This window comes from Haematobia irritans, chromosome 4, assembly GCF_050003625.1.
Source record: "Haematobia irritans isolate KBUSLIRL chromosome 4, ASM5000362v1, whole genome shotgun sequence".
In the NCBI taxonomy this organism is placed as follows: Eukaryota; Metazoa; Arthropoda; class Insecta; order Diptera; family Muscidae; genus Haematobia; species Haematobia irritans.
This window is the reverse complement of record NC_134400.1, coordinates 555,115-579,022: the sequence shown is the minus strand read 5'-3', so window position 1 is coordinate 579,022 and position 23,908 is coordinate 555,115. Positions and strand designations below refer to the sequence as shown.

Here is a 23,908-nt window from a genome sequence, read left to right as displayed (position 1 = left end):
TGCAACAGACTTACTTTGGTGTGTAGGTCATCATGTCCACAAATATCACCATGTATTCGCCTTTGGAAAATAAGTTTGCTGTGTCCATGGAGGCCATAAACTCCACCAGAGCATTAGCGGTGCCCAGGAATACGTAGATGCGAGTGCGATTCATAGTATTTTGTACGATCTGCAAAATATAACGGTTAACCCTTATTGGTGGTGGCTAGTATCTCCATAATACCTGATACCAAAATCCTGTTCGACAACATGCCAACTGCTCTTCACAACACTTGGCCATATTGTCAATGAAAGACTCCTTGTGATTAATAGTCATGTTCTTTTTGATAGCCTCGGCTTTAAGCAGTTCGGCCACCATTGTCCAACCTTCATCATGCAGGATTGAAAATTTCTTCCAATCATAGTAGCGCAAGAGGGAAATGACTGACTTGATAACCTGTAAAACGTTTCGTATATAGGCAAGCGTTCGTCACAAACCGAAAAACAAGCGAATAATCTTAAGGAATGTTACCTGATTATCGGGAGGTTCTGTTCGCGCAAAAGTTGGTATGGAAGAAGCTTTATTTTCGGGACATTTCTGTACATGAAGGGATGAAAAAAAAAACAAAATACAAAATAGTAAAACGAGCAAAACTGGAAAATTTTGGAATACGCACATAGGAAATCATTGGAATGTTACGACTCTGCGTGACGATAGCTTCGACATAGCAATGACCTTCAGGTCCAAAAATCATTGCAATTCCATCACAAATCATTTCTGTTATAGCTTTGGTGGCCAACACTGTATCTCCTTTGGTGTCATTCCATCGCAATGCCAATTGCACATTGGGCAGTAGACTTGTGTCATTATTTATCTTGAAGAGGGCACGTTGCGAAGAAACACACACATATTAAATGTTCGATCTCACAAAAGCTAAGACCTATAAAAACTTACCTCTTCTAAAGCCATGGTAAGAGCCCCGGAAATGGCCAGACCCTGTTTATCTTTCAGTTCGCCCGTCAATGCCGTCAGATATCCGACATTGATAACGGTTCGATGTCCAGTACTGTTGACCGCACATCTCACACCCGGAACCAGTACTACTGCCACCGAGAGCAATTGTAAGATGAGAAAGGGCCACCGCTTCATGGCCCCTTTGGCCGGGGCCGATCAGCGCGACACCTATGGGTATCAATGGTTTTCACTATTTATAAATGAAATAAAGACAAAATATTAGGATCACACCATGACGTATACGGCATAGAAATGTAAACTATCGGTCATCCGGTGCGAATACGCATTCTCATACTAACAGTGCTCCGGTGCGTATAATCTATATCGCACATACGCACCAATATCTATCGGAAAACAACGACATTCTAACGACAATCGTATCATTTTTGGCTTATTCCATTAGTTTTTATTCCATTTTTCAAAATCACTCCATGATTAAAAGATCAAAGAAATTCAAAATTAGTGGACATGATTTACAATTCCTCAGTAGTCTCTATTCTATAAACGAATGAAAAAAAAAAACGTTTATGGGCAAAAATTAAATTAGAGTTCTAGTATAGATATTGCTTCGTCGAAAACCACATATCGATACTGACCAATGTGAGAAAATTGTGATCTTAATATCCCATGATTAAAAGATCAAAGAAATTATGGGCATAAATTAAATTAAACAAAAGTCGATTTTTATATTCCTAAAAAAATCAATATTTTATACTTTATAAGTGGATAAAACATATATTAATCTGAATTGTTAATTTTTTTTACTTGGGTTTTTGGAAGATACAGGATAAGTAATATGAATAAATAGCCAGCATTTTGTTTCGTTAAAAAAGTGGCTCTTTCAATTATCGGCCAATAAAGGCGAAATCAAATTAATAGCATCAATAGTTGTAGTTAAAAAAGATATCTCATAGACGGTAGGACGGCTGTGATAGATATCTGCCGCCATATGCACAAACCAATTTACAATTTCTTCCAAGTATTCAATAGGGCAAAGGGCTATAACAGATCCGCCCCTACGGCCATGATGATGAGAATCGAAGAATGCAATTTTATTGCTTGGGAATTCAATAACAAATACTGTGGTTCGATTATCGGCAATTAGGGCAATGAATAGATTATTGCCGCCTTCATTAGTAAAGGATCGATTAAAAAGCCTAATGGCCAATTTGATAACATCAGCTATACGAGTAGAAACTGTTCGCATATAGGACTCTTTCGTTGGATTTGCCATTAGATGGGTGTAGAACCATTCTTGCAATTGAAATTCCGAATTAATTTGACCAGCCAAAGCTGTTATGGCTTCTGGTATATTCAGATTTGGTGCTCTTCGTTTTTCACTTCCATCGGGTGATATATCGGTGCGATCAAATAAACTCCCATATATTCTGTTGCCTTCATTCATGGCATTTGCAAATATTTCAACAGCTCTGTTTGGCGGAAGGGTATGCGTGGGTAGCCCTTCCGCAAATACGAGTTCCTTTGAAATTTTATTGGCCAATATTAGCGATATTACGGTACACGAATTTGTACCACTCCGACGATATTCCCCAAATGTTGATTGGCAAAAGTTCTTTGGGAACCACCAAATATTTACATGGTTGTGCTGTTCAAATACTGCCATGATTGAAATGGCATTCAGATCTGGAGATACATAAACGCAGATACTTCAGCGATTGAGGATGCCAAAAATATTAGGAATTTTTTAATTAAGAGTTACTAAAAATTTATTTTATTTTTCATAATTTCCAAGTTTTATATTTTTTTGTTTGATGTTTTTTATATGATTTGACAAACCAAATAATTGAATTGAACATAGCATAATATCATTAGTGTGGTAATGTTCTAAGGAAAAACAAATCATTGGTGGCACTTTGTTTGGAACAGTTGTACAATGCTTCTGACTAATTGGATCAACACTTTTCTGAGCCTAAATCGCAAGAACGATTACCATATATCTAAGTCATAGTTGGCTTTTGTATACAAATAGTGTTTGAATCAAATGCATGCTTCCTTTTCTTTTTTAGGCAACTTGATTTATTTCATCACACTGTGCGTTATTTAATATACATAAATCTTGATTTTATTGTCTACAGTCTTCATTTTTGCGTGCGATGCTTTCATTAAAATCATAACAACATTTCACCCACAGTGAGGCAATTCGGGCAATGTTTGTTTACAGCCTATATTGAGTATTTTTTTTTTTTTTTTGAGTGCAACTAATCTACATAGCAATATCGACTCTCTTTCTCTCATGCTTTTCTTCTGTTCTGCTCTCAGCTGCCTGTCATTTTGCCAGTGTATGATTATCATTACGAATTAAGAACTTTGCACATGAGGAACGACGATGGCACTCACTCACTAACGAACGAGCTACGAATAACTACGACCAAAGCAAAAAAAAAAAAAAACAAATCTAAAAATAACTACGGACGCCGATGAAAGCAACAAGTAATAAACAAAAGACGAATATTTTGCGACGTGATAAAACGTTAAAATATACTTTTAGACTTTATTTGCCGCCTCCTGCTCTCTTCTTCTTATTATTATTCTACACCTGATGCAGTCCATCGATATTGCAAACATTTCAATTGTTCTGATATATGAAATGAGCGCGGGATAAGGAGGGATTTTGTTAATAATTAGCAGAATATCTCTTTGAGCACGGCCATATGTATGCCCCCTTTTTGTCCATTGAATGACTAAAACAAATATTGTTTGATTGTGGTATTTCCGCGCATAGTGGATGTTTGCATGTGTGTGAGTTTTTTTCGTTATTCACGCATGTAGCCGTAGGAAAAATATACATATGTCTGGAATCGTTTATATTATAATTCAAGGAACTCATAGATTTTTGTAAACATGCTAATTAAATTTAAATCAGTGCGATTAATATAATCGCACCGTACAAAACAAAAAAACCGAATCTTCCAAAGGATTTGATATTTGCAAAATGTATTTAAATAGTTGTCTTTGTCAAGATAGACACAGGCAGCAAACAAAATTCTTTCTTGATTTCAAGTATTTCCTTCCAAAACTGATATATCTCTTTGAATAGAATCGTTCGACTACTTCTGACTGATTTAAACCAAAATAATTTATTCAGGTATTTTTTGACTGAGTCCAATACCATCGGGCAGCAACATTTGTTTTGTGCAATCGTATACTGTTTTCAATCTGACGTGTATTTCTCAATTAAAAATGGTGGAACCACCTTCACTCAACTTGCTCTAAATTGCATTAAGCATTTCTCTAAGTGTATAGATGTGGTCCAAAGAAGAGATATGACATGGTTTAGTAAGTAGAAGTTCATTCTTAACCCTTTCACTACCGAAATAAACCCAATTGCACTGCAATAAAAGTAACAGACGAACGTAGTGATACTACTCTAGTTTTAAGCTTTATGTGTTGTTGTTGTTGTTTTCCACCTGAATGTTATTTATACATCTACACCTGATGAAGCAATTCAACGTAATTGCGAAATATTGAGAAATAAAGAAACTAATACATATAAAAAAGATTTCAAGCTTCAATAATTATCTTCTATTTAATACAAAAGAAATCTCTTTTGTAGTCAACATAGGGGTTTAAGCTGCAATTTAAATAATAACAAATATTTTATGTCTGACAGAGTGACATGTGCATCGTGAACAAAATTTATTTTTTTAAGGACTCTAAATCCTACTAGATATGAAAAAATATTTCTGTGTTCACGGTGGACTCTATCATCACCTTAAAAGCTATGAAAAAATATTGCTCCGGAACGAAACGAATTTCCCCTTTATTGTAAAGTATTTTCATTCAGAGGAAATGCATCCCAATTTTTGATTAAAATTTTTTAAGCCTCAGAAAAATACTTCGCTTGTTTAAAATTTCGTTCCTTAGAAAATAAAACACTTCTTTCAGTGTAGGAATATAAACACTGGAAAATCAATTTTTACCAGTTGAATTTTGCAGAATTCTTTATAGATTACCTTGAACAAACATATGCAACAACTAAACACTCAATTGTGCAAATCTTTTGATTGCCCATAATCCTTTGAATTGTTAATGTTACACAGACAATATTTTAAGAAGTTCGCATGGGATATGTGATAAGATAAATTATTTATAATCTTTTAAAAATGATTTCCTTTGTTGTGAAAAAAAGTCGTTGGAAAAATCTTGACATTCGTCATAATTAATAAAATTAGCTTTGTTTTCTCTTCAAGAAACAATTTTAACAACAAAGAAAAGAAGCTTGGTGGATCTATGCTATGTAGCAAAGACATTTGCTACTAAAGTAAATTAAATCGATACCTGAATGCCGTAGTTTTCTAAGCCCGACTGTATAAACGGAATTTTTAGACACATGATCAAAATTCAGTGCCAGTCTCCGCCGACGAAAATGGGTCGGCTTCATTCTTGACCCTCCTGAATAACAATGAATGATTTTCGATTTTGCATAGTGTAGTTTTAAGGTAGGAATATTCATGTCTTAAGAAAAAAAAAAACAAACCAATTTCAACAACATAAGATTGGTACGCGAGTATCTGCTCTTTTGCATTCGTTGTTGTCTGTCCATTGTGCATTCGTAACGCACACAGACACACGTATGTAATAATGTTTGCTTTGCTATATTTATTGTCATGAGTTTCTTGTTTTGCTAAGCTGAAAAAAAAGAAAAAAATAAGAAAAACCAGATATGAAATAAAAATAAATTTTACATCTATAAATAGATTTCAATAAACGGAGGAGAGTGATCGTTGTAAAGTCGTCTTACTACTTGTGCTCTGAAATATAACAGCAACGACAACATGAACCAACAACAAAAATAAACATCATACAACCCGTAAAACGATGTATGGATTGTCGTTCGAGTAGGGGCTATTGGGATCCTCGAATTACAATGATCCTTAAACATCGATCCATCCCATGCGTATAACATTTAAATTCCATGTTTAGCCCTTAAACGTCCCATCTATATCTCGAGAAAAGCACATTTGGTATAAGGGATTGAAGAAAGAGCTTTATCTTCAATAGATAAAGCTCTTTATCTTCAAAAATTCGAAAACTCAGACTTAAAAATTTGGTCCTCAAATTTTGCAAGCAGTCTTATTTCGGGTCAAGGGCGACCACTATTGATGTTGAAAAAATTGGTTCAAATTTAAATATAGCTGTCATATTCATTGAGGTGTTTATCAACCGATCTTCTTGAAATTTCCTACATCCGAATTTTTGCCGGTCTCGTAAAACTTGCAACATAAACGAACCTAGATATATGTCCACTGGAGGCAAAATTTTCATTTCGATTTACTTGAAAATTTTCTCGTACGAGTATTTAATCGATAGTCAGTCAACACAACATCTTTAAAAAAAATATACCATAACAGGTTGGCTGATAAGTCCCCGGTCTAACATAGAAAAACACATCGTTTTTATTATTCAACATAGTTCCCTTCAAGAGCGATATAACGATTATAACGACCTCCCAATTTTTTTATACCATTTTGGTAGTACTCCTTCAGTTTTGCCTCAAAATAGGCCTCAGTTGCGGCGATCACCTCTTCATTGCAACCAATTTTTTTCCCTGCGAGCATCCTTTTGAGGTCTGTGAACAAGAAAAAGTAGCTGGGGGCCAGATCTGGAGAATACGGTGGGTGGGGAAGCAATTCGAAGCCCAATTCATAAATTTTTGCCATCGTTCTCAATGACTTGTGGCACGGTGCGTTGTCTTGGTGGAACAACATTTTTTTCTTCTTCATATGGGGCCGTTTTACCGCGATTTCGACCTTCAAACGCTCCAATAACGCCATATAATAGTCACTGTTGATGGTTTTTCCCTTCTCAAGATAATCGATAAAAATTATTCCATGCGCATCCCAAAAAAAACAGAGGCCATTACTTCGCCAGCGGACTTTTGAGTCTTTCCACGCTTCGGAGACGGTTCACCGGTCGCTGTCCACTCAGCCGACTGTCGATTGGACTCAGGAGTGTAGTGATGGAGCCATGTTTCATCCATTGTCACATATCGACGGAAAAACTCGGGTGTATTACGAGTTAACAGCTGCAAACAACGCTCAGAATCATCAACACGTTGTTGTGTTTGGTTCCGCATTTTGCACAGAGCTTCCGCATATCCAAATATTGATGAATGATTTGATCAACACGTTCCTTTGATATCTTTAAGGCCTCTGATATCTAGATCAACTTCATTTTACGGTCATTCAAAATCATTTTGTGGATTTTTTTGATATTTTCGTCGGTAACCACCTCTTCTTTCGGGCGTCCACTGCGTTCACCGTCCTCCGTGCTCATTTCACCACGCTTGAATTTTGCATACCAATCAATTATTGTTGATTTCCCTGGGGCAGAGTCCGGAAACTCATTATCAAGCCAAATTTTTGCTTCCACCGTATTTTTTCCCTTCAGAAAACAGTATTTTATCAAAACACGAAATTCCTTTTTTCAATTTTTTTTTCACAATAACAAAAGTTGCTTCACAAAAGACGCTTTATCTCACAAACTAATTGACATACAGGCATCAAATTTTGACACGATTCATTTGAAGGTTGGTACTATATAAAAATAATATGCATTTAATACTAGCGACGCCATCTATGTGTCAGACCGGGGACTTATCAGCCAACCTGTTATGATTTTGACGATATTTTTCAGCGTATAATCTGTTTTTACGGTTTGCGACTTTACGGAATGAATGTGACCTATACGAACATCGTCTAATAAAATTAGCGCATGAACCAATTCTTTGATTTTATTGAGATGCTGATCATAAGTTGATTCACCAAAAAAATACGTACCTCGGGAACAAAATTGTCCTTTGTTATAAGGTATTTTCTTTAATAACTAATAAACCAACGTTTATGACAAACATTGCTAAGGTTCTCTCTGGTCCTTTTTTGTTATTTATTTAAAATTTTATTCCTCAGAAAAAATCTCTTTCAATGTGCTGATGGTTGGACGTGGTTTGTCGTCCACGCACTCACGGCCCTCTTTGAATAATTTGTACCAATAAAAAAAACATACTCGAAACAAAAATTCTTATATTTTGATTAAAAACCTTTCGCATTTTACAGCATACATAGACAAATATCCGGCAAAGGAGGTTTTCTTTCATTTTCACTTTTATGTCCATGCCTAGGACAACAAGTAACCAATAAAGGTATATACGATTTCTTAAAATAGCTTTTGGGATGGATACTTCCTTCTCTGCATCTAAACCCATTCAATCTACGATAAATGGGCAATATCAATTAGCTACATAATGTCCCAATTGTCAGCCTCATCCAACCCAACAACAGCCTTTAGACAAAATGATGATACCTTTTTGTGGCTAGACTTCTCCATATGGATGACGCCGGAAACCGAATGTAAGACAAAGCCTTGTAACATTGTATAACTGGTTGAAATCAGCACATACGCAAGTGTATAGCGTTGGCCAGGCTACAACTGACGTTGCACATATTTATTTCTCGCAGACCGCATTTGACAACAGGAGCTACTAGAAACATGTATTGGTAGTAAACACGATCTTAGTTGAATTATAAACGTATGCCTCGTACATGCAAAAAAAAAAAACAAATTTTAATTCCGTTTAAACATTTTGGACAATCGATATGCAAAACAATAGTCATGTTTGTCTTCAACGATATTTTTGTTTTGCTTCGAAATGAAAAACTTTACGAATAACAATAGTTTTGTTCATCTAAGGCTATGGTCACACTAGGCAAATATTTGTCCAAAATTAGTGTCGAACATTTTCCAAATATGTGGATACGGGTTTTGGAAAATAATCCTACCATGATGTTATATATCCAATATGAGCTAAAAATGTTTGCTGGTTTGGCTGTGGCCACGGATTCTTTTTTGATTTCTGTCAAATATTTGTCCAGTTTGACCATAGCATAAGCCTTTGTTCTATTGCAAAACATTATTATTTTTTTGAGTGTGATTGAAATTGTTGGTGCTAGTATTGGGCATTGCAGATATGTGGTGCATATGTTGGGCGCTCTCTATTTCCCCACGATCTATTTTTAGAAAAATCCAGTTTTGGAAGCAATCTCAACCTTTGTGCGGACATTGAGCACCTACCAAACCATACAACAAAAACAACAACAAATATTGTAAATCAAGTTTCCATTACCGCTGCGACACATTTGAGGAAAAGTCAATTCTTCACATTCTGAGAGATGGCTCTCCCCCACAGAGATTTGCTTTGCATTGTTAACTCTGTCATTGCAAAAGTATAATATTGTTCATACACTGGAAAAAGCTTACGTTGACAAATCCAACCTTGACTTCAAATATAAATTACTTTTAACATTTGTCAAGTATATGTGCCTGCAAGAAGTCTCATTTTTTTAACGTGTATTAAGTTCTTTCAGTTCTTTACATAAAATTCTTTTGAATCTGCTTGCACTGAAAAAAATATTGACCTAATATGGAAGATTATGCAACTTAAATTTTAGGACTCAAAATTTACGCAAGGCTAAGGACAAAATTATTTAAAACAATGACATTTTAATTAAAAGAAAGTTTGTAATCCTTGCTTCAAAAATTTTTTTCATTAAATTTAGGACACAAATTTTGAAATTTTGCGATTCTCTGCTGAAGTTGTAGATCTTTGAAGTAAGGCAAATTTTCCTTAAAATATAGAAAAACTTTTTTAATTTAAAGAAATCGTCTTTAACTCAACTGACATATTGAATTTTTTAAATTTAAGATAAAAACGCTTCAAATATAGGCTAAGGCTTATTTTAAGTATTTGCATCTATGGTTTAAAGTTTTTTTTAGCATTAAGAAAACTGTTTTTACTTTGAAATGCCTGGCATAATTTGGATTTTGAAATTGGAATTTGTTTGTACATAAATACCTATATTGATATATCGCAAAAAAGAAAAAAATCCGATAAATGAGATCTGTATCCAATTTTATTGATGCCAGGGAGGTCCGGAAAAATTATCTTTACTTTAAAGAAGCCTCATCTTTGGCTCGGAATCAATACCAAAATCCTTAAGGGAAGGTCAAAATCTTTGGTTACAAGTAAACTTTTTTTTGAGTGTGGGTGGATATTACAATCAGCTCTACATAAATAGACATGCTGGAGTGTATGCGTTACATGTGCATAGCAACACAGAGAACACCTTGACATAGCAACACAGAGAACACCTTGACAACCACATTAAAATTAGTCTCTCATAGGTGGGAACGTCCTAAAAGTGGACCAGCGACCGTGAGGTTCTAAAATAGATCTAAAAAAGTATGTAGTTTTAAAAAGCTTGAGAGGGCAGCAAATTTTACATAATTCAAAAATAACTCAGTTTTATATACGGCAGATTAGTTTGCGGCCAAGTTAAACAAATCGGTAATAAATTATTAAAGTTTTCCCAAATTTATTAGTGTTTGCCCTTGTGTCAAAAATCTTCAGTGGCTTAGGTTTACAAAAACTACTTCCTATGTTTATGGAAGAGAACACACCAGGTTGCCAATCGCTATCAGCTCAACAAAGTTATCAATCGAACACTTCAATTAACCGGTCCGCAGTTATGGCAACAGTTTTGTTAATATTCACACCATACAGACAATAAAAGGAGCAACATGGCTCCGCTAGAAAGTTGACTGCAACAATCTCCAAACTAAATTAAAACCAAAACATAAAAAAACGTCAAACGCCCATGTGCGTTTTTCTATCGCCAGCATCCGTATCATAGAACCAGTTATTTGTCCAAGCGAGTGAGAAGAACTGTGGCTACTCTATGATTGCCAAAAAATTTAAAAGCACAAAACAAATCAAGAGGTGTTAGTGCATCAAATAATATATTCTCCCTTTACCTGTTCCAAAAGTTGATTCGGTTATAAATGGGAAGAATTCCCAAGCAATTACGCCTCCCTCACTAAAATTGGTACATTCCACAGGCCATTTGGTATGGATTTTAAGCATTCTTTTTGTGCCCATTAGAAATTTGAAAATGTACATGAAAATTGTAACTTTATCACATATATATAATCGGAAATTCCGACCACAGATCTATTTAAAATGTATAGAGGATTCCTAATGTATGGGGGTTTTGGTGCAAAGTTCCTGTCAACAACTAAATTTCAACTCCTGATGGATATGTTTCTACACAGACGCAAAAGACTGGGTTTCTTACGTTTCGGCGGAAAAATTATATGTTTGGAACTCAAATTTTTAGCACATTATTTTTAAGTGCAAGGATATATAATGTTCATAAACTAGTATACCATTTTTGGGACATACATATATGTTAATATGTTAGAACATATTATGTGGGACATTGCATTTTTTTAGAATTTAGAATTTTCCTATAAATATATATTTGTTAAGGAACGTCAGAAAGCGAGAGAGAATAGACAAAAAAAAAAGATAAAAATAGTTAACCATAGAAATGGTTCTCTACATGAGAGATATATATTTTGTTGTGAATAAATGTGCTACCGTTCATTTTGTTATATGTTTGGTTTATTCAATAAAATATAGGTCGAATACAATAACATAACGGTTGGTTTAAGTCTAAACATTAGACTTTGAGTCGGACCATGACCAAGTCGACATTTTCTTTCAAAGAAAAAGCAATACAATAGCGAAGAGCATAAACATTTTATGAACCGATTTATTTAAAAAATAAAGAAGGGAATTAACTCTTTGGGATCTTAAAGAGATTTGCTTAGGGTCAAACATAATATGTTTGCACAATACAAGCAATGTTTTGTTTAAACAAATTCTGAAAATATATATGATTGAAGCAGAATAAGTTTAGCAGTATATGTTACAGAGTGTTTAATTGTTTGCTTGGTCAATATTTTCTTTTCCTTTTATGTTTTATTTAGCTAATTGGACCTAAATTCATTGAGGTAAACGTTTCGTCAATACTTGTTGACTTCTTCTTTCTTGTTGACGAATATTTGAAAAATAATAAAGTTATCGATTACACTTTTCATTTTCATGAAAAAACATCAAAATAATCAGAAGAATCTTATCAACAAAATCATTCCCGAAGAAACTAATTGAAGAACTTATAAACGAAATATAAGGAAAAATCAAATACAGCTCACAAGAACTTGACTTAATCAAAAACCAAAATAACGTAACATGGACACACAGCTGATTTTGAAAACGTACGCATACTAGAGAGGAAAAATAAAGAGAGAAAGAGAATAACCTTAGAATATTTACGAATACAACAAAAGATTGACAGAACAATGAATGTTAAAGAGGACACTGACAATTTAAGCGTTAGTTACAGAATTGCAATATCTTAATTCACTGTGATACTAAATAAAAATAAAATAAACTGTGTTTTGTTTTCATTTCTATTTTAATTTTATATTCAGATTGTCCGTTCAAAATTTATGTATAAAAACTGTGATATAAGTATTTAAATGTAAATTTTGAGAAAGTAATTCAGTTTAATAGTAAGAAAAGCATTAGCTGATATTGAAAGTTATTTGTTGTAAATTTGTTTATGTAAGATTTAAAAGATAAATGAAATTTATTCATTTAATGCCCCAATTACAATTGTTGGACAATATCACAGCCGAATGTCAAAGAGAAGCTTTTCCATCGAAATGGTTTCGAAATGTGCCACAAAAGGTTCCCATCTATTTGTAATTTTCATTGATCACTGGGCTGGGCAGTGGTGCGGCGTTCATACACACTCCAATGGCGCTTAGAGTTCGTTTCTCCAGGAATATATAGATTTCGTTTCTCCAGGAATATACAAATTTGGGCACAGGTCACACTTCTGTCATTTTGTACGAGGTCATTTTTTTCTTTCTTTGCGTTGGTTAGGACTCATACACCCTTCCCTTTCGTTATCCCGGCACACAATTCAAAGCCATTTAAAAATACACTCATCTAAACAATCGTCTCGTACGTTATTGCAGAAGAATACATGTACATGCATACACAAAAACACACTATAGAATGGAAAACACTTTGGCGCATATTTTCTATGATGCCCACAACACATTGTGATGAATTTAGCCGCGTACGTCCAGTGATCGCAAAACATATACCGGTCCAAACAACTCCGAGATTGAGAGACGAAAATATTTTGTGAAGTTAGGTCCACTCCAAACTTCTACAGTGCTGAAAATCAAGCATTTTCTCTTCATAATGCGAATTTTATAATGTCACTATGAGGAGTGTAATCAATAACATCTGGCGACCTAGCCAAATCCAATTGGTGAGTGAACCCTCCCCTATTTATGAAATTAAATTCTTAACTAAAAATTAATTTATTGTATTATCGTTTGCATCCGGATAACGGATTTTCAAATAAAGGAGAGCCTTCTGCAAAATTTGACCAACATCAATGGAGCAAATAGCATACGACGCAGTTTCAGCTGATACACAGCTGGTGAATGCCAATTAAAAAATTAATTGGTACAATTAATTGTTGCAATTTATTTTTGATTTTGAAATAAAAAAAGTAGTAGAATTCCGAGGAGGTTCATGAATATTTTGTAAATTTGGTGTAATGCAAAACGCATTTAATTTAATTTAATTTAAAATTTAAATTACAATTTCAATGAATATGGTATAAATAGGTTACAACAAAAAAAACTTGGCGTTTCTGTTTATAACGGAGGTCATTAAAAAGAAATTAAAATCTATTCATAGTGTATATCCAGTTAGCCTGTGAACATACTTGCTATTGTTATTTATTATTATTAAAATGACTCTATACACTAGAGGTGTGCGCGTGACACGTGAGTCGTAAATAAAATCTGAAGCAACTCTCGTGAATGTGCGTGAATGGGACTAAAATAAATATGTCGTGCGTGAGTAATAAAATCGGTTCGTGAATGTACGTGAATAAAATTTCTGCAAAATCACGTCCACGAAAAAAATCAAGATTTAAATCTTACTCGTATGTTAACTGAAATTGTTTTAGCTGTCGAACTATATTTTATTTATGAATTTTATTACCTTAGCTCACTCCCGGCTCGTGCGTGAGCGTGAGTCTGTAAAAGTAGTTAGTGCGTGAGCGTACGTGAGTACTGCTTTTCATATCGTGCGTGAGCGTGCGTGAATAAATACTTGGCTTCGTGAATGTGCGTGAGTGTGAGTGAAATTTCACTCACGCGCACACCTCTACTATACACATTAGATGTCTTACATGTCCAATTTATTGGTATTTGCATATTAAACACCTTCAAATGGACGATAAATACATTAGCAAAAATACGAGTTCATCAATTAACCGGAACGCTTTGAAAACGAGTATGAACAGGAATTATTAAATTTTATATTTGTTATCAACCAGATTTTATCTCTTCTAGTCTAACGATCGATCATTGTGTTTAGACTATACAATCGATGATATTAAGATATAATGTTTTATTTTATATAATAATGTATATCAGTTATCAAAAATACGATTGCGAGATATATGCACCTATATGTAATAATAAAAATTAGGATGGTGGAGGCTATAATATTGAGATAGTCCATTAAAATTATGGTCTCTCATTTTAAAAAAATATAAATATTCTCGATCGTGGTGAAATTCTGAGTCGGTTCAGCCATGTTTGTCCATTCGTCCGTACGTCTGTTGAAATCAAGCTAACTTCCGAACGAAACAACATATCGGCTTCATTTTTTTTAAATCAATCCACACATTTGACTTCTTGACCCTCTTGGAAGAACAAAAAACAATACATTTTTTTTTAAATAAAAGACTTAGTTTGAACTGAAGATTGTAGCAGCTGACAAAACATGGAGCTTTAGAGGGTTATGAAAACTATGTTAAGAACTTGCCGTCAGTAGTAGAATTTTTTACACAATCCATGGTGGAGTGTACACTCGTTATTTAATTATATGAATTCTAAACACAGGCGAAATATTTACATATTGAAGGATGAATTACACAGGCCGTCAAGACTATATTTTTACATTTACAAATGTGTTTTGTCTACTATAAAGGCCCGAGAAAAGTTGAGCGGTAGTGACCATTGGTCACTATCAAAAGTTTCCGGTGGAACAATTTGCTGTTATCTGAATACGTGACGATATTAGATATGTTCCTTTGTACATACATTAATCATAGATGTAACAAGGAGGTGCTCCATAAACATTTATATTTACTTACATGATGGTAGATTTATTTGCAATGTGGGGGGACAGCTGCTTTGCCAATTTGATTTGTTTTACATACAGAAGAATTGCTTCCGATTTCATTTATCCATAACTGAAAGAAAAGAAAAAAACAAGAGAATGCAAATATGATTCATGGAAATGCATAATGATCCAAAGCTAATATGAACTACTGCTGAATAGCGACTAATGTTAGCAATAGCGTAATCAAAGTCAATTCAGATAGTTTATATTAAATTACCATATGACCAAATATGATCCATAGCAATAAATATGCTACAATACTACGAGTTTTTTTACTAGAAAAGAAGACAGCAATATTTTTTATCAGTAACTTCAATTGTCCCTGAGGGATAGTTAGGATGTAATGTATCATACACAAATTTGACAAATGCAAAAATTTTTTTCATAAGGCTTCATAATATTAATAGAATATTTCAGCGAAAATGAGGCAATTATGCAACTTTGCAATTAACGACACATTTCATACTTTTAATGCGATTGTTCATTGTGATTAGAATTCTTTATTTGAGGTAAGGCGACATTCTAAAAAGATCTTGGAAACTAGATCAGTATCCTATTTTCACCTATATAATTACATCTTTACATTGGTGCAAAAAAAGATCTTTACTATAAGGAATCTTCCTGTTTAGCTCCGGATCAACACCAAAAATTGCAACAATGGCCCAAATGTTTCAATGCAAGGCAACTTTTTTTTTTAAGTGCAGGACGTTTTATTACAGTCGAAGATACATTTGAATTTTTTCATATGTCTTAAAAAGCTATTTGCAGTTATTTTGATAAGAATGCTATCATATTTTCTACGTATACTTGTCAGTTATTAGAAAAAATAGTTTAATGTACAACTAAATAATATCTGTTAATATTTTCAATAATAATATTCACAATGCTTAAGGTTCCTTTTTCTGCTGTTTTTTTTTAAGAGAAAGACAGATATAGGTGGCAATGGTCGTATGGACCAGACTAACCGGATTGTTATTACCAACAGTCATAATTGAATATATTGTATTCATACTTTTTTGACCTTTTATTTTGTTCAGTTATACAGGATGTATTGCATGGACGATGGAAACCAACTCTGATTGTACAGTGACACACTTTTAAAATCTGATTAAATTTCCTACATGTGCACAAAAAGTGAGCTGCTGATAAGCATGTAAGCCATCCATATGTTTTTAGTCTTATACAGAAGCGCACTTGAAAATGTAAAAGTGCCAATTAAACAAAGAGTTGACATGAAAAAAAAAGAATAAAATGAATTTATTCGAAATCAAATAACCTTCCGGGTACTGAATAAGGATAATACTTTTCACATGCCTATCACAGAAGTTAATTCACATCGTTCACATATCAATACAATATGAAACATGGAACACAAATTCAGTGGAATTAACCTTTAACCGGTGAGGTGAAATTTTTTTGCGTAATTTGCGACGTGTGGTAAATTTTACCCCCTCTTTTACATTAATATTTTTTCTGTAAAAAATGTTTTTTTTGTATCATTATTATATTTGTTGATTAGTAAACATTGTATTTAACGAAAATAAATCAATATTTCGAAATATTATATGTTCTTTCAATGATTAACATATACTTTATTTCACACGTCTTTTTTAAAATATATGTAAACGAGTGTTCGAGGTGGTAAATTTTACCACCACGTACCCAGTTAAAGGTTAAGTAAACAATGCAGGACAAACAAACGTGAAATCGTTGATACAAAATGACACCGTATGAATATTGGTATGAGTCGAAAATAAAATTTGATTTGATATTATCCGTGAGTATAAAATCAATGAAAAAAAATGTAATTCCTCATCTTCCATACATTTTCAATGGAAAGAAATTCATCTTTGCTGCCTTAATAAAAACATCTTTTTGCAATGATGTGTATTTTTGTTGACAATTTTATTAGTGCAAAACTAATGGTTCCACCCTAATAGGAAAACACGGCATAGTGAGACAGCGATATGTCGTTATGGTTTCAAAGTTATTGATGCGTGAATGTCCTTCCATACAATTATTTCATATTTGCCATTTCTGCACAACAATTGGCTGTGAATTGAACAGTGTAAAATGCACTCCTTTTAAGCAATTCCGTTAGGCTATCTTTTGTGAACGCTATATTACTCAATTATACAAATTGGAAAATATTAACGTGACACAGTTGCCATCTTTACATTACCATCGGAAAAATTTTTTAATTAATGTCATTTAAGATTTAAGTGAATATCGGCAAATATGAATATTTTTGTATATGACATAATCAAGTACTTGAAGTGATGAAAGGATTGCGTAAAATTTTTTGATGTTCCTTCCGTGTTTGACAGTATTTGATCCATTGAAGTAAATGATTATTTTGTTATATGTAGACTGACAGTGATCCGGATTTTATTTTTAAAGCTGTTTCGCTAAGGGCAATAAATCCTCATTTATGATTACCATTATTGTGTTAGTTGGAAACATTTATTAAAATTAAATTTCGTAGTTATGTCGTTATGGTTTCAAAGTTATTGATGCGTGAATGTCCTTCCATACAATTATTTCATACTTGCCATTTCTGCACAACAATTGGCTGTGAATTGAACAGTGAACAATTCCGTTAGGGTATCCTTTGTGAACGCTTATTACCCAATTATACAAATTGGAAAATATTAACCCGACACAGTTGCCATCTTTACACGCGGAAAAACTTTTTAATTAATGGCATTTAATATTTAAGTGAATATCGGCAAATATGAATATTTTTGTATATGACATAATCAAGTACTTGAAGTGATGAAAGGATTGCGTAAAATTTTTTGATGTTCCTTCTGTGTTTGACAGTATTTGATCCATTGAAGTAAATGATTATTTTGTTGTGTGTAGACTGACAGTTATTCGGATTTTATTTACAACGCGAGAATATACTATTCGCAAGAAATCATAACTTAGTGCATATAATGGTCAATAAATGTAATATGATTATCATCGAAAATGAATATATGTTACGGATTTTTGTTGTTGTTCAAAGCACATTGTCATTAAGAACAAGTATATACGGCCGTAAGTTCGTAGTTCTTAAAACTTCTAAATTGCAAGGTAGTCCATACGTGTTATATATTAAAATAAAAAAGGCCTATTAAATACGAATATAACTAAGTTTTTTATAGAAATAAAATTTTGACAAAATAAAATTTTGACATTTTCTATAGAAATAAAATTTGGACAAAATTTTCTATAGAAATAAAATTTGGACAAAATTTTCTATAGAAATAAAATTTGGACAAAATTTTCTATAGAAATAAAATTTTTACAAAACTTTTCTATAGAAATACAATTTTGACAAAATTTTCTATAGAAAACAATTTTGACAAAATTTTCTATAGAAATAAAATTTTGGCAGATTATTTTTGGCTCGAGTGGCAACCATTATTATGAACCGATATGGACAGATTTTTTGTGATTGGGGATCGGCTATATATAACTATAGACCGATATGGACTAATTTTGGCATGGTTGTTATAGGCCATATACTAACACTATGTTCCAAATTTCAGCCGGATCGGATGAATTTTGCTTCTCCAAGAGGCTCCGGAGATCAAATCTGAGGAACGGTTTATATGGGGGCTATATATAAAGGGTGGTTAAATTGTAAGGGACGATGTTGAATGTGAACCACACCTAAACGCCAAGTTTTTTTCCGAATTTTATTTGACATTTCTCTATTTCAGACTTACTCAATTTGAACCATGGAGAGATACACAATCCAACAACGTGTTAAAGTTATCCAGACTTAATGGGCGTTCAAATCAAAATGCATATCGTGCACCTTCATCTTCAGTGATGAGGCACATTTTCAGTGGATTCGTCAATAAACAGAATTGCCGCATTTGGGCGAATGCGAATCCAAGAGTGATTGTCGAAAAACCAATGCACCCGCAAAGAGTGACTGTTTGGTGCGGTTTATGGCGGCATCATCGGGGCGTATTTTTTCCAAAATGAGGTCGGTCAGACAGTTACTGTGAATGGTGTTCGCTATCGTGAGATGATAACGAACTTTTTATGGCGCGAATTGGAAGATATGGATGTGGTTTCAGCAGGACGGTGCCACTTGCCACACAGCTAACGAAACAATGGCTCTTTTGCGCAACAAATTCAATGGCCGTGTTATCTCACGTAATGGCGATGTCAATTGGCCGCCAAGATCATGTGATTTGACACCGTTGCACTTTTTTCGATGGGGTTATTTGAAAGAAAAGGTGTAAGTCGATAAGCCAACAACAATTCAAGAGCTAAAGGATGAGATAATTCGGCACATTAACGGCATAGAACTTCCATTATGCCTCAGCGTCATCGAAAATTTGGACCATCGGATGAAGGTGTGCCACCGAGGTCGCGGCGCCCATTTGGCCGATGTTTTGTTCCATACAGAATTGAGTAATACCAATATATCATAATAAAATTTCAGCCGGATCGGATGAAATTTGCTTCTATTAGAGGCACCGCAAGCCAAATCGGGGGATCGGTTTATATGGGGGCTATATATAATTATGGACCGATGTGGACCAATTTTTGCACAGTTGTTAGAGACCATATACTTAAACCATGTACCAAATTTCAGCCGGATCAAATGAAATTTGCTACTTCAAGAGGCTCCGAAAGCCAAATCTGAGCGTCGGTTTATATGGGGGCTATACGTAAAAGTGGTCCGATATGGCCCATTTTCAATGCCATCCGACCTACATCAATAATAACTACTTGTGCCAAGTTTCAAGTCGATAGCTTGTTTCGTTCGGAAGTTAGCGTGATTTCAACAGACGGACGGACGGACATGCTTTGATCGACTCAGAATTTCACCACGACCCAGAATATATATTTTATGGGGTCTTAGAGCAATATTTCGATGTGTTACAAACGGAATGACAAAGTTAATATGAGGGGTATATTAACTTTGTCATTCCGTTTGTAATGCATCGAAATATTGCTCTAAGACCCCATAAAGTATATATTCTGGGTCGTGGTGAAATCCTATGGTGAAGGGTATAAAAATATTACTATTATTATTAAACGTACACAAAAACTAAGTTGGCTTTAGTGTCATATAGGGTTCACTTTTTTACATCTGTTTACGTCAGTCCGTTCGACTCAATATCGGGTCTGGGGAGTCGAGCCAAGTTTAATCGTCTCCGACTCCGGCAAAATATTCAAACTCCCAATTTTAGACTCCAAAGTCCTTTCACAATCACCAGCTTAATCGGCCCAGTCTTGAGTGTCCGTAGTTCGTTTTTTGCTTAGTTTTCAAGATACAGTTAAAATTTGTTTGCAACCCTTATGACAAGCAAACAACAATGTAAGTAAAAGGCTGGGATCGAACCAAAGACTAGTTATATAACAGTGGTTTGCATGAATCAACCCAAAAAATTTTTGTGATCTTTTCTGGGTGAAACAAAACCATGAAATTTTACATATATTTAAGGTAAAAAAAACTTTGCTTGTGTAAAATTTCGTTCTTCTGAAAAGAAAACACGTCTTTCTTTGTAGAATCTAATTTTGCCTAATAAAATGTATTTCTCCATTTGAGTAATAATACAGCATTTGACAAATGCTTATCGCTTTACCCACGAGTGTCAGTACGTTTGATATGACATTAAGGTGTTAATCGATGTTCCGTGAATCTATTCAATTGAACAACGACAAATGCTTATAAACTAATTTACGTATCTGCACTAATAGATATTTTTATTCTAAAAATAGCCAACCCCCAATTATTATAATATTGTTTTCTATTCCTTCCTACTTCTCTCCTTTATTACTTCCTCATGCCAAATGTATAACATAAGCCATTTTGTTATCACCCCTCTTGCCCATTTTGAAGTCCATTAGCCACATCTATGCCATCTCAAAAAAAAATATTTTCAATTTACCATAAATATTTTTAATAGATATGGACTTTATTTGAAATTATTAAATTGTTGCAGATTAAGTCCACATGGATGGTGGATAGATCCATGTGGACTTAATCTACATCCCGAAGTAAGACGTTTGCGTGTAATGTAATTTACCATTACATTACACGCAAACAAAAAACGTTTTGAAAACGTGTACCGAAAATGGTTATCGTTATTATATTTAAAAATTTGATTCTCCGTCCAGGCGAAAGGTAAAATTAAAAAAAAAAAAAAAATATATATATATATATATATATATATATATATATATATATATATATATATATATATATATATATATATATATATATATATATCGCGTGTAGTTAGGTAACTGTTGCAATGATTGCAAATCAATTTTCGGTTACAATATTTAAACCAATAATAATAATAATTCAACCTTTTTTGAGAGAAGTTAAAGTCATATGAATTCATATGTATTTATAGTTACTCCGATACTTTTTGACACATTTTCATTAAGTTGTCTGTGGTTTGTTTCAAACAAGCAAAACTCTGTGTAAAAGAAGACACTTTAGCAACAAAAGGAAATTTCATTGCTCATTCGTTTCGGACAATATAACTTTTTTGCAGGAGCTCTACAGAAATTTCGCTTTTGAAATTGATTATATTATTTTCCTTGCATATTTGAGCAGGAATTTTGTACATACACACATTTACGTCCGATTGTTACACAATTGTTAAACTTTGCACTCATATGAAGAACTTCAATCTTTGCAAACAATTCAGGGATTCATTTTCCATCTATACCATAAAACAATAAGACAATTGAAACAAACATACACTCTAACACAAGCGGAACTCTAGTATGAGAGAGTACGGCAAAAGTTTACAGAAGCAGACATTTTCAAACGAAAATCCTCATTTCTCTTCGAAAAATGTAATTCTGTTGCATAAAATCAAAAACAAGAGTTATGTTTTCAGTTATGCAACTAAATCGGATTTGTGCGATGAGTACATACTGTGGTAATTTTAATTAGACAAGGTTAGGTGGCAACCCGATGTATCAGGCTCACTTAGACTATTCAGTCCATTGTGATACCACATTGGTGACAAAATGTCAACACCAAACAAGTATCCTTATAGCCACAACACACAACCAACACATACAGTCAATCTGTTCTATTCATAGACCACATTGTTGGACACACACAAGCCGATGTAAAGAAACTTTATTTAGGGAAAACAAACCACTTTAGTTGGCCCCATTCTTACAAACAACATACCAAAGACCAGTGCTTGATTTAAATTAAATGAACTATAATTTTGGAATAAAATGTAGAGGAAATTAAAAAAAAATGAAAAAAAGCAATGTCTGTGATAAAGGATATATTAAAGTCGCATTCTTGCATGTACAAATTTAATTTATAGAACAGATTTTCCACTTTTTCTTTGCTTATAAAAACATAAGATTCCAATTCGATCGAAAATACTAAGTGTCGTGACGACACGCAGAAATTAAAGTAGATTCTTTTTAATCAGCCCACTTTAGAAACTCCTGTAGCATATCCGAGGCATCCCTGTGGATTTCTGTGGTATGAGTTCTTTGTATATTTGGTTGGTTATTGAAGTTGAAGTTTGTGCCAAGGATGTAGAAATTTAATTATAAACACTACGTTGATGATTAATATCGAGCTTGTTAAAGTTGTGTAATTAAATTACACTGATGTAAGGTGGATTTAAGAAATATAGAAAATGAATTTGCAATGATAATAAAGTCAGTGGAAATGTAAGAGTTTAATGGGTACTTACGTCCCGATTTATGGTGATTCATGATAAAATTTATGAATTTTGAACAAATGGAATATTTACTTACTAACACAAATAAATGAATGAGAACACTTTATACTGAGAATACTCTACAGGATCTATATTGGCTTCCCTGTTTTCAAATTTGACGTTTGCGTACTCCCAGAAAAAAGTGCCTTCGGAATTAAAGGAAAAAATGTTCATCAATTTTGTTTAGCCAATTTATTTCCATTAAGTTTAATTTTTGTTTAAAATAATAAAATTTACTTGCTTCAGTAAAAAAATCCTAAACTGAAAGCAGTTAGGAATAGTTCATTAACTACGAGTACATATCTATACATATTACTTCATACCTAGTGCTAGCTAGGCAATTTCAATCTTTAAAAGTACAAAGTTTGTGTAGACTTGCGTAACAATGCTCCGTTTTTCTGAATTTAGTAACCAGTTCGTGGGAAAATTAAGTATATTTTATGTAAATTGTTGGTTTGTCAAAAAATTGTCCTTATAGGAAGCAACATAGAAGAATACGTGTTTCCGACCCACCTTAAGATATGAATAAGTGTACATAACCGGCTTGATGTATATCTACAAAATATGTGAACCTTTGGGATTTATTTCACACTTCAATGAACATGTTGAAGTAATCCCTTACAATATTAATTGTCAATATAGCTTTGTCTATGGTAGCATCCCAGCGAGTGTGCAAAGGTGGATTAGGTAATGTCACAAAGAACAAATCACAGGACTTGTTGTCATGACAAAATATCTAAAATCTGATCTGAACGCCAACATACCAAAAGTATGCCAATCAACAAATATTCTAGTAAGGATTTATTCAACACATAAAATAGTGAATTGGTTTTTATCGATTTCATGGATTCAGACACAAGAAGATATTTGCAATACAATGTTTTTTTTTTTTTGAAAAATGTTTTATTCATTTTTTCTTTTTCCCTACGTTTCCGGGTATTTGTGACATTAAAAAGAAACCTATCTTCCCTTATCACATGGAAGATAACAACAAAAACAGTCCATCTCAGGTGCTACAGTTATTATTATAATGAAGTCGCGAATGTT

The 23,908-nt window shown here is 33.5% G+C and overlaps 3 protein-coding genes across 3 annotated transcripts in view; all 3 read right to left on the bottom strand.

Annotated features, from left to right (window-relative positions):
- Window positions 1-15,210, bottom strand: part of LOC142233322 (ankyrin repeat and BTB/POZ domain-containing protein 2) — a 62,339-nt gene extending 47,129 nt beyond the window's left edge. The window contains exon 1 of the mRNA XM_075304219.1: window positions 15,109-15,210. The gene's annotated coding sequence lies outside the window, so the exon portion shown is untranslated. The remainder of the gene's footprint in view (window positions 1-15,108) is intronic.
- LOC142233323 (receptor-type guanylate cyclase Gyc76C-like) overlaps window positions 1-23,908 on the bottom strand; it is a 37,973-nt gene that overhangs the window by 6,756 nt on the left and 7,309 nt on the right. The window contains exons 2-7 of the mRNA XM_075304222.1: window positions 15,109-15,207; window positions 935-1,184; window positions 657-854; window positions 512-577; window positions 224-436; window positions 15-169 (exon numbers count right to left, since the gene is read on the bottom strand). Coding sequence (XP_075160337.1) covers window positions 15-169; window positions 224-436; window positions 512-577; window positions 657-854; window positions 935-1,129 — 827 coding nt within the window. The 5' untranslated portion in view covers window positions 1,130-1,184; window positions 15,109-15,207. The remainder of the gene's footprint in view (window positions 1-14; window positions 170-223; window positions 437-511; window positions 578-656; window positions 855-934; window positions 1,185-15,108; window positions 15,208-23,908) is intronic.
- On the bottom strand, window positions 1,702-3,027 carry LOC142233326 (uncharacterized). Its single transcript, XM_075304227.1, has one exon. The coding sequence runs from the start codon at window positions 2,616-2,618 to the stop codon at window positions 1,836-1,838; it is 783 nt and encodes a 260-aa protein (XP_075160342.1). The 5' UTR covers window positions 2,619-3,027; the 3' UTR covers window positions 1,702-1,835.